This window comes from Oncorhynchus tshawytscha, linkage group LG01, assembly GCF_018296145.1.
Source record: "Oncorhynchus tshawytscha isolate Ot180627B linkage group LG01, Otsh_v2.0, whole genome shotgun sequence".
NCBI classification, from domain to species: Eukaryota; Metazoa; Chordata; class Actinopteri; order Salmoniformes; family Salmonidae; genus Oncorhynchus; species Oncorhynchus tshawytscha.
Genome location: NC_056429.1, coordinates 92,734,510 through 92,746,678, shown reverse-complemented (window position 1 = coordinate 92,746,678; position 12,169 = coordinate 92,734,510). Strand labels below are relative to the sequence as shown.

Genomic DNA, 12,169 nt, shown 5'->3' with positions numbered 1-12,169 from the left:
AATGTGCATATTGTTTTTATGCAGATTTTTGAATGGCCGCATCAAAATCTGTAGCCAATTTCCACTCGATATGATTCCAGCTTTTTAGATAAGATGAATTCACTAGAAAAGTTAAAGATAAGCCATACAATAACTTTATACCCAACAATTACATTCAGTATGTTTAAATTTCTTTCAGAATTTCTTTCAGCTTTCAACACCCCATATTTGACCATGTAAAATAAATATGATGAGGTACTTAGTAGACTACATGTATGTTGCTAAATCACATTATAAACCTTGAAGACTTCCTTATCCATGATATGATTCAGTTTTAAAACATTCACTTTTCACTGAGGCATGCTATAACAATATCACTGAAAAACTGTTTTTGTTTTTAAAAGGCAATTTCCAGGTTTTGTTGCCAGGGAGGATAAGGGGACGTAGTCTTCGTCCCAAATGGCACCCTATTCCTTGCATAGTGCACAACTTTTGACCAGAGCCCTACCTATGGGTGACATGTGGGATCTAGTCGAAGTATGATAATTTTGCCTTCAGCTTTATGGTTCTGTTTCCACTCTCACAGAGGTATCATATTGGGGTTTATGGGCACTGACAACACTTGTCTTTTAAGACAGGGCTTCCCAAACTCAGTCCTGGGGCCCCCCCTGGGTGCATGTTTTGGTTTTTACCCTAGCACTACACAGCTGATTCAAATAACCAACTCATCATCAAGCTTTGATTATTTGAATCAGCTGTGTAGTGCTAGGACAAAACATTTAATGTGCTCTCTCTCTCTCTGCTTCTCTCTCTCTGCCTCTCTCTCTCTCTGCCTCTCTCTCTCTGTCTCTCTCTCTCTCTCTCTCTCTCTCTCTCTCTCTGCCTCTCTCTCTCTCTCTCTCTGCCTCTCTCTCTCTCGCTGCATCTCTCTCTCTCGCTGCATCTCTCTCTCTTCTCTCTCTCTCTCTCTCTCTGCTCTCTCTCTCTCTCTCTGCCTCTCTCTCTCTCTCTGCCTCTCTCTCTCTCTCTCTCTGCCTCTCTCTCTCGCTGCATCTCTCTCTCTTGCTGCATCTCTCTCTCTCTCTGCCTCTCTCTCGCTCTCTCTCTCTCTGCCTCTCTCTCTCTCTCTCTCTGCCTCTCTCTCTCTGCCTTTCTCTCTCTCTGCCTCTCTCTCTCTCTCTGCCTCTCTCTCTCTCTCCTTCTCTCTAGATGTGGCCATAGGAGCACCCAAAGAAGATGACTACAGTGGAGCGGTTTACATTTACCATGGTGATGCCACAGGAATCGTCACCAAATATTCTATGGTAAAGACACTTTCAATGGTTAGACACAACAAGTAATCAACACCTTGGGTGCGTCATCATCTGTTTTTCATTTCTAGTTTAGTGAGCGCGCACAACACACCGTATTGTGTTAGCAATAAAGATAAGATCACAGCTACATCTATGTTGACACAGCAGCAGTATCCAAAATTACACCCTATTCCCTATAGTGCACTACTCTTCAACAGAGCCCTATGTGCACTGAATAGGGAATAGGGTTCCATTTGGGAAGCACCCTCTGACCAATGTGTTATAATGACCCAGGTGGTAATGTTATCCTGGGAGGAGATTTTACACACACACGCACGCACCCACCCACGCACGCACACAGGAGTGTGTTTTCATTAACCTGTAGTCCGGTATAAAGTACTCATCTAATGTCAAGACACACTCACACAAACACAGGAGTGCAGAACAAAGGAAATGCAGAACAAAGGATCCCCACAATGGATATTAGCTCCATGAAACATTATACAGGGTAAGTCCCAAATGGCATTACTTAGCCAATATGTCCCAGGTCAAAGTAGTGCACTACATAGGGAGTAGCTTCCATCAGCAGTCCATCAGCGTTATCTACTGAAAGATACAGAGATACAGTATCAGGTGAAATGTAATAGTCTTCTCCAACCCTAGCCTTATTCAGTCTGTTTTAGTAGTGGTAGCAAACAGTGGTCTGTTATAGTAGTGGTAGCAGACAGTGGTCTGTTATAGTAGTGGTAGCAGACAGTCGTCTGTTATAGTAGTGGTAGCAGACAGTGGTCTGTTATAGTAGTGGTAGCAGACAGTGTCTGTTATAGTAGTGGTAGCAGACAGTGGTCTATTATAGTAGTGGTAGCAGACAGTGGTCTGTTTTAGTAGTGGTAGCAGACAGTGGTCTGTTATAGTAGTGGTAGCAGACAGTGGTCTGTTATAGTAGTGGTAGCAGACAGTCGTCTGTTATAGTAGTGGTAGCAGACAGTGGTCTGTTATAGTAGTGGTAGCAGACAGTGGTCTATTATAGTAGTGGTAGCAGACAGTGGTCTATTATAGTAGTGGTAGCAGACAGTGGTCTATTATAGTAGTGGTAGCAGACAGTGATCTGTTATAGTAGTGGTAGCAGACAGTGGTCTGTTATAGTAGTGGTAGCAGACAGTGGTCTGTTATAGTAGTGGTAGCAGACAGTGGTCTGTTATAGTAGTGGTAGCAGACAGTGGTCTGTTATAGTAGTGGTAGCAGACAGTCGTCTGTTATAGTAGTGGTAGCAGACAGTGGTCTGTTATAGTAGTGGTATCAGACAGTGTCTGTTATAGTAGTGGTAGCAGACAGTGGTCTATTATAGTAGTGGTATCAGACAGTGGTCTATTATAGTAGTGGTAGCAGACAGAAGTCTGTTGTAGTAGTGGTAGCAGACAGTGGTCTGTTATAGTAGTGGTAGCAGACAGTGGTCTGTTATAGTAGTGGTAGCAGACAGTGGTCTGTTATAGTAGTGGTAGCAGACAGTGGTCTGTTTTAGTAGTGGTAGCAGACAGTGGTCTATTATAGTAGTGGTAGCAGACAGTGGTCTATTATAGTAGTGGTAGCAGACAGTGGTCTGTTATAGTAGTGGTAGCAGACAGTGGTCTGTTATAGTAGTGGTAGCAGACAGTGGTCTGTTTTAGTAGTGGTAGCAGACAGTGGTCTGTTTTAGTAGTGGTAGCAGACAGTGATCTGTTATAGTAGTGGTAGCAGACAGTGGTCTGTTATAGTAGTGGTAGCAGACAGTGGTCTGTTATAGTAGTGGTAGCAGACAGTGTTCTGTTATAGTAGTGGTAGCAGACAGTGTTCTGTTATAGTAGTGGTAGCAGACAGTGGTCTGTTTTAGTAGTGGTAGCAGACAGTGGTCTGTTTTAGTAGTGGTAGCAGACAGTGATCTGTTATAGTAGTGGTAGCAGACAGTGGTCTGTTATAGTAGTGGTAGCAGACAGTGGTCTGTTTTAGTAGTGGTAGCAGACAGTGGTCTGTTTTAGTAGTGGTAGCAGACAGTGATCTGTTATAGTAGTGGTAGCAGACAGTGGTCTGTTATAGTAGTGGTAGCAGACAGTGGTCTGTTTTAGTAGTGGTAGCAGACAGTGGTCTGTTTTAGTAGTGGTAGCAGACAGTGGTCTGTTATAGTAGTGGTAGCAGACAGTCGTCTGTTATAGTAGTGGTAGCAGACAGTGGTCTGTTATAGTAGTGGTAGCAGACAGTGGTCTATTATAGTAGTGGTAGCAGACAGTGGTCTATTATAGTAGTGGTAGCAGACAGTGGTCTATTATAGTAGTGGTAGCAGACAGTGATCTGTTATAGTAGTGGTAGCAGACAGTGGTCTGTTATAGTAGTGGTAGCAGACAGTGGTCTGTTATAGTAGTGGTAGCAGACAGTGGTCTGTTATAGTAGTGGTAGCAGACAGTGGTCTGTTATAGTAGTGGTAGCAGACAGTCGTCTGTTATAGTAGTGGTAGCAGACAGTGGTCTGTTATAGTAGTGGTATCAGACAGTGTCTGTTATAGTAGTGGTAGCAGACAGTGGTCTATTATAGTAGTGGTATCAGACAGTGGTCTATTATAGTAGTGGTAGCAGACAGAAGTCTGTTGTAGTAGTGGTAGCAGACAGTGGTCTGTTATAGTAGTGGTAGCAGACAGTGGTCTGTTATAGTAGTGGTAGCAGACAGTGGTCTGTTATAGTAGTGGTAGCAGACAGTGGTCTGTTTTAGTAGTGGTAGCAGACAGTGGTCTATTATAGTAGTGGTAGCAGACAGTGGTCTATTATAGTAGTGGTAGCAGACAGTGGTCTGTTATAGTAGTGGTAGCAGACAGTGGTCTGTTATAGTAGTGGTAGCAGACAGTGGTCTGTTTTAGTAGTGGTAGCAGACAGTGGTCTGTTTTAGTAGTGGTAGCAGACAGTGATCTGTTATAGTAGTGGTAGCAGACAGTGGTCTGTTATAGTAGTGGTAGCAGACAGTGGTCTGTTATAGTAGTGGTAGCAGACAGTGTTCTGTTATAGTAGTGGTAGCAGACAGTGTTCTGTTATAGTAGTGGTAGCAGACAGTGGTCTGTTTTAGTAGTGGTAGCAGACAGTGGTCTGTTTTAGTAGTGGTAGCAGACAGTGATCTGTTATAGTAGTGGTAGCAGACAGTGGTCTGTTATAGTAGTGGTAGCAGACAGTGGTCTGTTTTAGTAGTGGTAGCAGACAGTGGTCTGTTTTAGTAGTGGTAGCAGACAGTGATCTGTTATAGTAGTGGTAGCAGACAGTGGTCTGTTATAGTAGTGGTAGCAGACAGTGGTCTGTTTTAGTAGTGGTAGCAGACAGTGGTCTGTTTTAGTAGTGGTAGCAGACAGTGGTCTGTTTTAGTAGTGGTAGCAGACAGTGGTCTGTTATGGTAGTGGTAGCAGACAGTGGTCTGTTATAGTAGTGGTAGCAGACAGTGGTCTGTTATAGTAGTGGTAGCAGACAGTGGTCTGTTATAGTAGTGGTAGCAGACAGTGGTCTGTTATAGTAGTGGTAGCAGACAGTCGTCTGTTATAATAGTGGTAGCAGACAGTGGTCTGTTATAGTAGTGGTATCAGACAGTGTCTGTTATAGTAGTGGTAGCAGACAGTGGTCTATTATAGTAGTGGTATCAGACAGTGGTCTATTATAGTAGTGGTAGCAGACAGAAGTCTGTTGTAGTAGTGGTAGCAGACAGTGGTCTGTTATAGTAGTGGTAGCAGACAGTGGTCTGTTATAGTAGTGGTAGCAGACAGTGGTCTGTTATAGTAGTGGTAGCAGACAGTGGTCTGTTATAGTAGTGGTAGCAGACAGTCGTCTGTTATAGTAGTGGTAGCAGACAGTGGTCTGTTATAGTAGTGGTAGCAGACAGTGTCTGTTATAGTAGTGGTAGCAGACAGTGGTCTATTATAGTAGTGGTAGCAGACAGTGGTCTATTATAGTAGTGGTAGCAGACAGAAGTCTGTTGTAGTAGTGGTAGCAGACAGTGGTCTGTTATAGTAGTGGTAGCAGACAGTGGTCTGTTATAGTAGTGGTAGCAGACAGTGGTCTGTTATAGTAGTGGTAGCAGACAGTGGTCTGTTTTAGTAGTGGTAGCAGACAGTGGTCTATTATAGTAGTGGTAGCAGACAGTGGTCTATTATAGTAGTGGTAGCAGACAGTGGTCTGTTATAGTAGTGGTAGCAGACAGTGGTCTGTTATAGTAGTGGTAGCAGACAGTGGTCTGTTTTAGTAGTGGTAGCAGACAGTGATCTGTTATAGTAGTGGTAGGAGACAGTGATCTGTTATAGTAGTGGTAGCAGACAGTGGTCTGTTATAGTAGTGGTAGCAGACAGTGGTCTGTTATAGTAGTGGTAGCAGACAGTGTTCTGTTATAGTAGTGGTAGCAGACAGTGTTCTGTTATAGTAGTGGTAGCAGACAGTGGTCTGTTTTAGTAGTGGTAGCAGACAGTGGTCTGTTTTAGTAGTGGTAGCAGACAGTGATCTGTTATAGTAGTGGTAGCAGACAGTGGTCTGTTATAGTAGTGGTAGCAGACAGTGGTCTGTTTTAGTAGTGGTAGCAGACAGTAGTCTGTTTTAGTAGTGGTAGCAGACAGTGATCTGTTATAGTAGTGGTAGCAGACAGTGGTCTGTTATAGTAGTGGTAGCAGACAGTGGTCTGTTTTAGTAGTGGTAGCAGACAGTGGTCTGTTTTAGTAGTGGTAGCAGACAGTGGTCTGTTTTAGTAGTGGTAGCAGACAGTGATCTGTTATAGTAGTGGTAGCAGACAGTGGTCTGTTATAGTAGTGGTAGCAGACAGTGGTCTGTTATAGTAGTGGTAGCAGACAGTGGTCTGTTATAGTAGTGGTAGCAGACAGTGGTCTGTTTTAGTAGTGGTAGCAGACAGTGATCTGTTATAGTAGTGGTAGCAGACAGTGGTCTGTTATAGTAGTGGTAGCAGACAGTGGTCTGTTTTAGTAGTGGTAGCAGACAGTGGTCTGTTTTAGTAGTGGTAGCAGACAGTGATCTGTTATAGTAGTGGTAGCAGACAGTTGTCTGTTATAGTAGTGGTAGCAGACAGTGGTCTGTTATAGTAGTGGTAGCAGACAGTGGTCTGTTATAGTAGTGGTAGCAGACAGTGGTCTGTTTTAGTAGTGGTAGCAGACAGTGGTCTGTTATAGTATTGGTAGCAGACAGTGGTCTGTTTTAGTAGTGGTAGCAGACAGTGGTCTGTTTTAGTAGTGGTAGCAGACAGTGGTCTGTTATAGTAGTGGTAGCAGACAGTGGTCTGTTATAGTAGTGGTAGCAGACTGTGGTCTGTTATAGTAGTGGTAGCAGACAGTGGTCTGTTATAGTAGTGGTAGCAGACAGTGGTCTGTTATAGTAGTGGTAGCAGACAGTGGTCTGTTATAGTAGTGGTAGCAGACAGTGGTCTGTTATAGTAGTGGTAGCAGACAGTGGTCTGTTTTAGTAGTGGTAGCAGACAGTGGTCTGTTATAGTAGTGGTAGTAGACAGTGGTCTGTTATAGTAGTGGTAGCAGACAGTGATCTGTTATAGTAGTGGTAGCAGACAGTGGTCTGTTTTAGTAGTGGTAGCAGACAGTGATCTGTTATAGTAGTGGTAGCAGACAGTGATCTGTTATAGTAGTGGTAGCAGACAGTGATCTGTTATAGTAGTGGTAGCAGACAGTGGTCTATTATAGTAGTGGTAGCAGACAGTGGTCTGTTATAGTAGTGGTAGCAGACAGTGATCTGTTATAGTAGTGGTAGCAGACAGTGATCTGTTATAGTAGTGGTAGCAGACAGTGGTCTGTTATAGTAGTGGTAGCAGACAGTGATCTGTTATAGTAGTGGTAGCAGACAGTGGTCTGTTATAGTAGTGGTAGCAGACAGTGGTCTATTATAGTAGTGGTAGCAGACAGTGGTCTGTTATAGTAGTGGTAGCAGACAGTGATCTGTTATAGTAGTGGTAGCAGACAGTGATCTGTTATAGTAGTGGTAGCAGACAGTGTTCTGTTATAGTAGTGGTAGCAGACAGTGGTCTGTTATAGTAGTGGTAGCAGACAGTGGTCTATTATAGTAGTGGTAGCAGACAGTGGTCTGTTATAGTAGTGGTAGCAGACAGTGATCTGTTATAGTAGTGGTAGCAGACAGTGATCTGTTATAGTAGTGGTAGCAGACAGTGTTCTGTTATAGTAGTGGTAGCAGACAGTGGTCTGTTTTAGTAGTGGTAGCAGACAGTGATCTGTTATAGTAGTGGTAGCAGACAGTGATCTGTTATAGTAGTGGTAGCAGACAGTGTTCTGTTATAGTAGTGGTAGCAGACAGTGGTCTGTTATAGTAGTGGTAGCAGACAGTGGTCTGTTATAGTAGTGGTAGCAGACAGTGGTCTGTTATAGTAGTGGTAGCAGACAGTGGTCTGTTTTAGTAGTGGTAGCAGACAGTGGTCTGTTATAGTAGTGGTAGTAGACAGTGGTCTGTTATAGTAGTGGTAGCAGACTGGTGCTTCAAACGGTTAGACGGTATGACTCTGATCCCTACTGCTACAGTAATGTGTTCACAGTGTTTGGTCTTCAGGTCAGTGTGTGTGCTTGCATGTATGTATATGTTCTATCTCACGTTTTATATCATTCATTGCAGAGAGTGTCTGGACAGAGCATTAACCCCGCCCTCCAGATGTTCGGCCAATCAATCTCTGGCAATGTGGACATGGACAGCAATGGATATCCAGGTAGGGTCATATTATACAGTACAATACAGACATGATGCAACATAGCCAACACTAGGTGTAGGGCTAATGAAACACCTAGGACCTACATCTCAACATAGCCAAATCTAGGTGTAGGGCTAATGAAACACCTAGACCTACATCTCAACATAGCCAGCACTAGGTGTAGGGCTAATGAAACACCTCTGGCCTACATCTCAACATAGCCAACACTAGGTGTAGGAAAAATGAAACACCTAGGACCTACATCTCAACATAGCTAACACTAGGTGTAGGGCTAATGAAACACCTAGGACCTACATCTCAACATAGCTAACACTAGGTGTAGGGCTAATGAAACACCTAGGACCTACGTCTCAACTTCATGTCGTTATTAAACACAGTTGAATTCGGAAGTTTACATACATTTAAGTTGGAATCATTAAAACTCATTTTTCAACCACCACAAATTTCTTGTTAACAAACTATAGCTTGGCAAGTTGGTTAGGTCATCTACTTTGTACATGACACAAGTAATTTTTCCAACAATTTTTTATAGACAGATTATTTCACTTATAATTCACTGTATCACAATTCCAGTGGGTCAGAAGTTTACATACACTAAGTTGACTGTGCCTTTAAACAGCTTGGAAAATTCCAGAAAATGATGTCATGGCTTTAGAAGCTTCTGATAGGCTAATTGACATCATTTGAGTCAATTGGAGGTGTACCTGTGGATGTATGTCAAGGCCTACCTTCAAACTCAGTGCCTCTTTGCTTGACATCATGGGAAAATCAAAAGAAATCAGCCAAGGCCTCAGAAAACAATTGTAGACCTCCACAAGTCTGATTCATCCTTGGGAGAAATTTACAAACACCTGAAGGTACCACGCTCATCTGTACAAACAATAGTACGCAAGTATAAACACCATGGGACCACGCAGCCGTCATACCACTCAGGAAGGAGATGCGTTCTGTCTCCTAGAGATGAACGTACTTTGGTGTGAAAAGTGCAAATCAATCCCAGAACAACAGCAAAGGACCTTGTGAAGATCCTGGAGGAAACACGTGCTAAATTATCTATATCCACAGTAAAAGATCGTAGGGACAAGATCCAGGGACAAAGATCGTACTTTTTGGAGAAATGTCCTCTGGTCTGATGAAACAAAAATAGAACCGTTTGGCCATAATGACCATCGTTATGTTTGGAGGAAAAAGGGGGAGGCTTACAAGCCGAAGAACCTCATCCCAACCGTGAAGCAAGGGGGTGGCAGCATCATGTTGTGGGGGTGCTTTGCTGCAGGAGGGACTGTTGCACTTCACAAAATAGATGGCATCATGAGGGAGGACAATTATGTGGATATATTGAAGCAACATCTCAAGACATCAGTCAGGAAGTTAATGCTTGGTCACAAATGGGTCTTTCAAATGGACAATGACCCCAAGCATACTTCCAAAGTTGTGGCAAAATGGTTTAAGGACAACAAAGTCAAGGAATTGGAGTGGCCATCACAAAGCCCTGACCTCAATCCTATAGAAAATTTGTGGGCAGAACTGAAAAAGCTTGTGCGAGCAAGGAGGCCTACAAACCTGACTCAGTTATACCAGCTCTGTGAGGAGGAATGGGCCAAAATTCACCCAATTTATTGTGGGAAGCTTATGGAAGGCTCCCCAAAATGTTGGACCCAAATTAAACAATTTAAAGGCAATGCTACCAAATACTAATTGAGTGTTTGTAAACTTCAGACCCACTGGGAATGTGATGAAAGAAATACAATCTGAAATAAATAATTCTCTACTTTTATTCTGACATTTCACATTCTTAAAATAAAGTGGTGATCCTAACTGACCTAAGACAGGGAATTTGTACTGGGATTAAATGTCAGGAATTGTGAAAAACTGAGTTTAAATATATTTGGCTAAGGTGTATGTAAATTTCTGACTTCAACTGTACCTGCTTGATTAGATTTAGGAATTAATACATAAAATGAACTCAGAATCAGCAGACAAAGTAAAGAATGTCCAAAGAGCTTTGTTGCATTGCTCACTCCTTCTCCTGTCTGTCTGACTCTGAGTGGTTACTGGTCAGCCAGTAACACTCCTGTCTGTCTGACTCTGAATGGTTACTGGTCAGCCAGTAACACTCCTGTCTGTCTGACTCTGAATGGTTACTGGTCAGCCAGTAACACTCCTGTCTGTCTGACTCTGAGTGGTTACTGGGCTCCACATCAATCGTGGACATTTAGAACTAGAACAGAAAACAACAGGTATGAGGACCCACAAAGGCCATCACTTGTTAATGATGACCTTTGTGCATCGTGCCATATCTTCAAAGAACGAGAGAGATCTGCTGCGCTCATTGGTTGTTCTTTCATTGCAGATATTACCATTGGTGCTTTTATGGCTGATAGCGTGGTGTTATTGAGGTAAGTGGTTGTAAGTCAGGCTTTGTTCCAATGTCCATACCAGCATACCACTTTGAATGCAGCCCCAATACGTTGCTCAATTGTAATTGGGACTATGCTAGTGTAGATATTGGAACATAGTAGTATAAACACATACAGTGGAACATAGTAGTATAAACACATACAGTGGAACATAGTAATATAAACACATACAGTGGAACATGGTAATATAAACACATACAGTGGAACATGGTAATATAAACACATACAGTGGAACATAGTAATATAAACACATACAGTGGAACATGGTAATATAAACACATACAGTGGAACATAGTAATATAAACACATACAGTGGAACATAGTAAAATGTTTTATCGCAGAAATACATGAATTCCAGGCTGTGTCTATTGCAGTACCATGTTGTATTGTATTGGTTGTAGGTCCATTGACACCATATTGTATTATATTGGTTGTAGGTCCATTGGCACTATGTTTTATTGTACTGGTTGTAGATCCATTGACACCATATTGTATTGGTTGTAGGTCCATTGACACCATATTGTATTGTATTGGTTGTAGGTCCATTGACACCATGTTGTATTGTATTGGTTGTAGGTCCATTGACACCATATTGTATTGGTTGTAGGTCCATTGACACCATATTGTATTGGTTGTAGGTCCATTGACACCATATTTTATTGGTTGTAGGTCTATTGACACCATATTGTATTATATTGGTTGTAGGTCCATTGGCACTATGTTTTATTGTACTGGTTGTAGATCCATTGACACCATATTGTATTGGTTGTAGGTCCATTGACACCATATTGTATTGTATTGGTTGTAGGTCCATTGACACCATGTTGTATTGTATTGGTTGTAGGTCCATTGACACCATATTGTATTGTATTGGTTGTAGGTCCATTGACACCATATTGTATTGGTTGTAGGTCCATTGACACCATGTTGTATTGTATTGGTTGTAGGTCCATTGACACCATGTTGTATTGTATTGGTTGTAGGTCCATTGACACTATGTTGTATTGTATTGGTTGTAGGTCCATTGACACTATGTTGTATTGTATTGGTTGTAGGTCCATTGACACCATATTGTATTGGTTGTAGGTCCATTGACACCATATTGTATTGGTTGTAGGTCCATTGACACCATATTATATTGGTTGTAGGTCCATTGACACCATATTATATTGGTTGTAGGTCCATCGACACCATATTTTATTGGTTGTAGGTCTATTGACACCATATTGTATTATATTGGTTGTAGGTCCATTAGCACTATGTTTTATTGTACTGATTGTAGGTCCATTGACACTATGTTGTATTGTATTGGTTGTAGGTCCATTGACACCATATTGTATTGTATTGGTTGTAGGTCCATTGACACCATGATGTATTGTATTGGTTGTAGGTCCATTGACACCATATTGTATTGGTTGTAGGTCCATTGACACTATATTGTATTGGTTGTAGGTCCATTGACACTATGTTGTATTGTATTGGTTGTAGGTCCATTGACACCATATTGTATTGGTTGTAGGTCCATTGACACCATATTGTATTGGTTGTAGGTCAATTGACACCATATTGTATTGGTTGTAGGTCCATTGACACCATATTGTATTGGTTGTAGGTCCATTGACACTATGTTGTGTTGTATTGGTTGTAGGTCCATTGACACTATGTTGTATTGTATTGGTTGTAGGTCCATTGACACTATGTTGTGTTGTATTGGTTGTAGGTCCATTGACACTATGTTGTATTGTATTGGTT

At 42.0% G+C, this 12,169-nt stretch overlaps 1 protein-coding gene across 1 annotated transcript in view; it reads left to right on the top strand.

Moving 5' to 3' along the window:
• LOC112238315 (integrin alpha-9-like) overlaps window positions 1–12,169 on the top strand; it is a 166,294-nt gene that overhangs the window by 51,718 nt on the left and 102,407 nt on the right. The window contains exons 11-13 of the mRNA XM_042327389.1: window positions 1,189–1,283; window positions 7,904–7,994; window positions 10,351–10,396. Of these exons, the coding sequence (XP_042183323.1) occupies window positions 1,189–1,283; window positions 7,904–7,994; window positions 10,351–10,396 (232 nt within the window). The remainder of the gene's footprint in view (window positions 1–1,188; window positions 1,284–7,903; window positions 7,995–10,350; window positions 10,397–12,169) is intronic.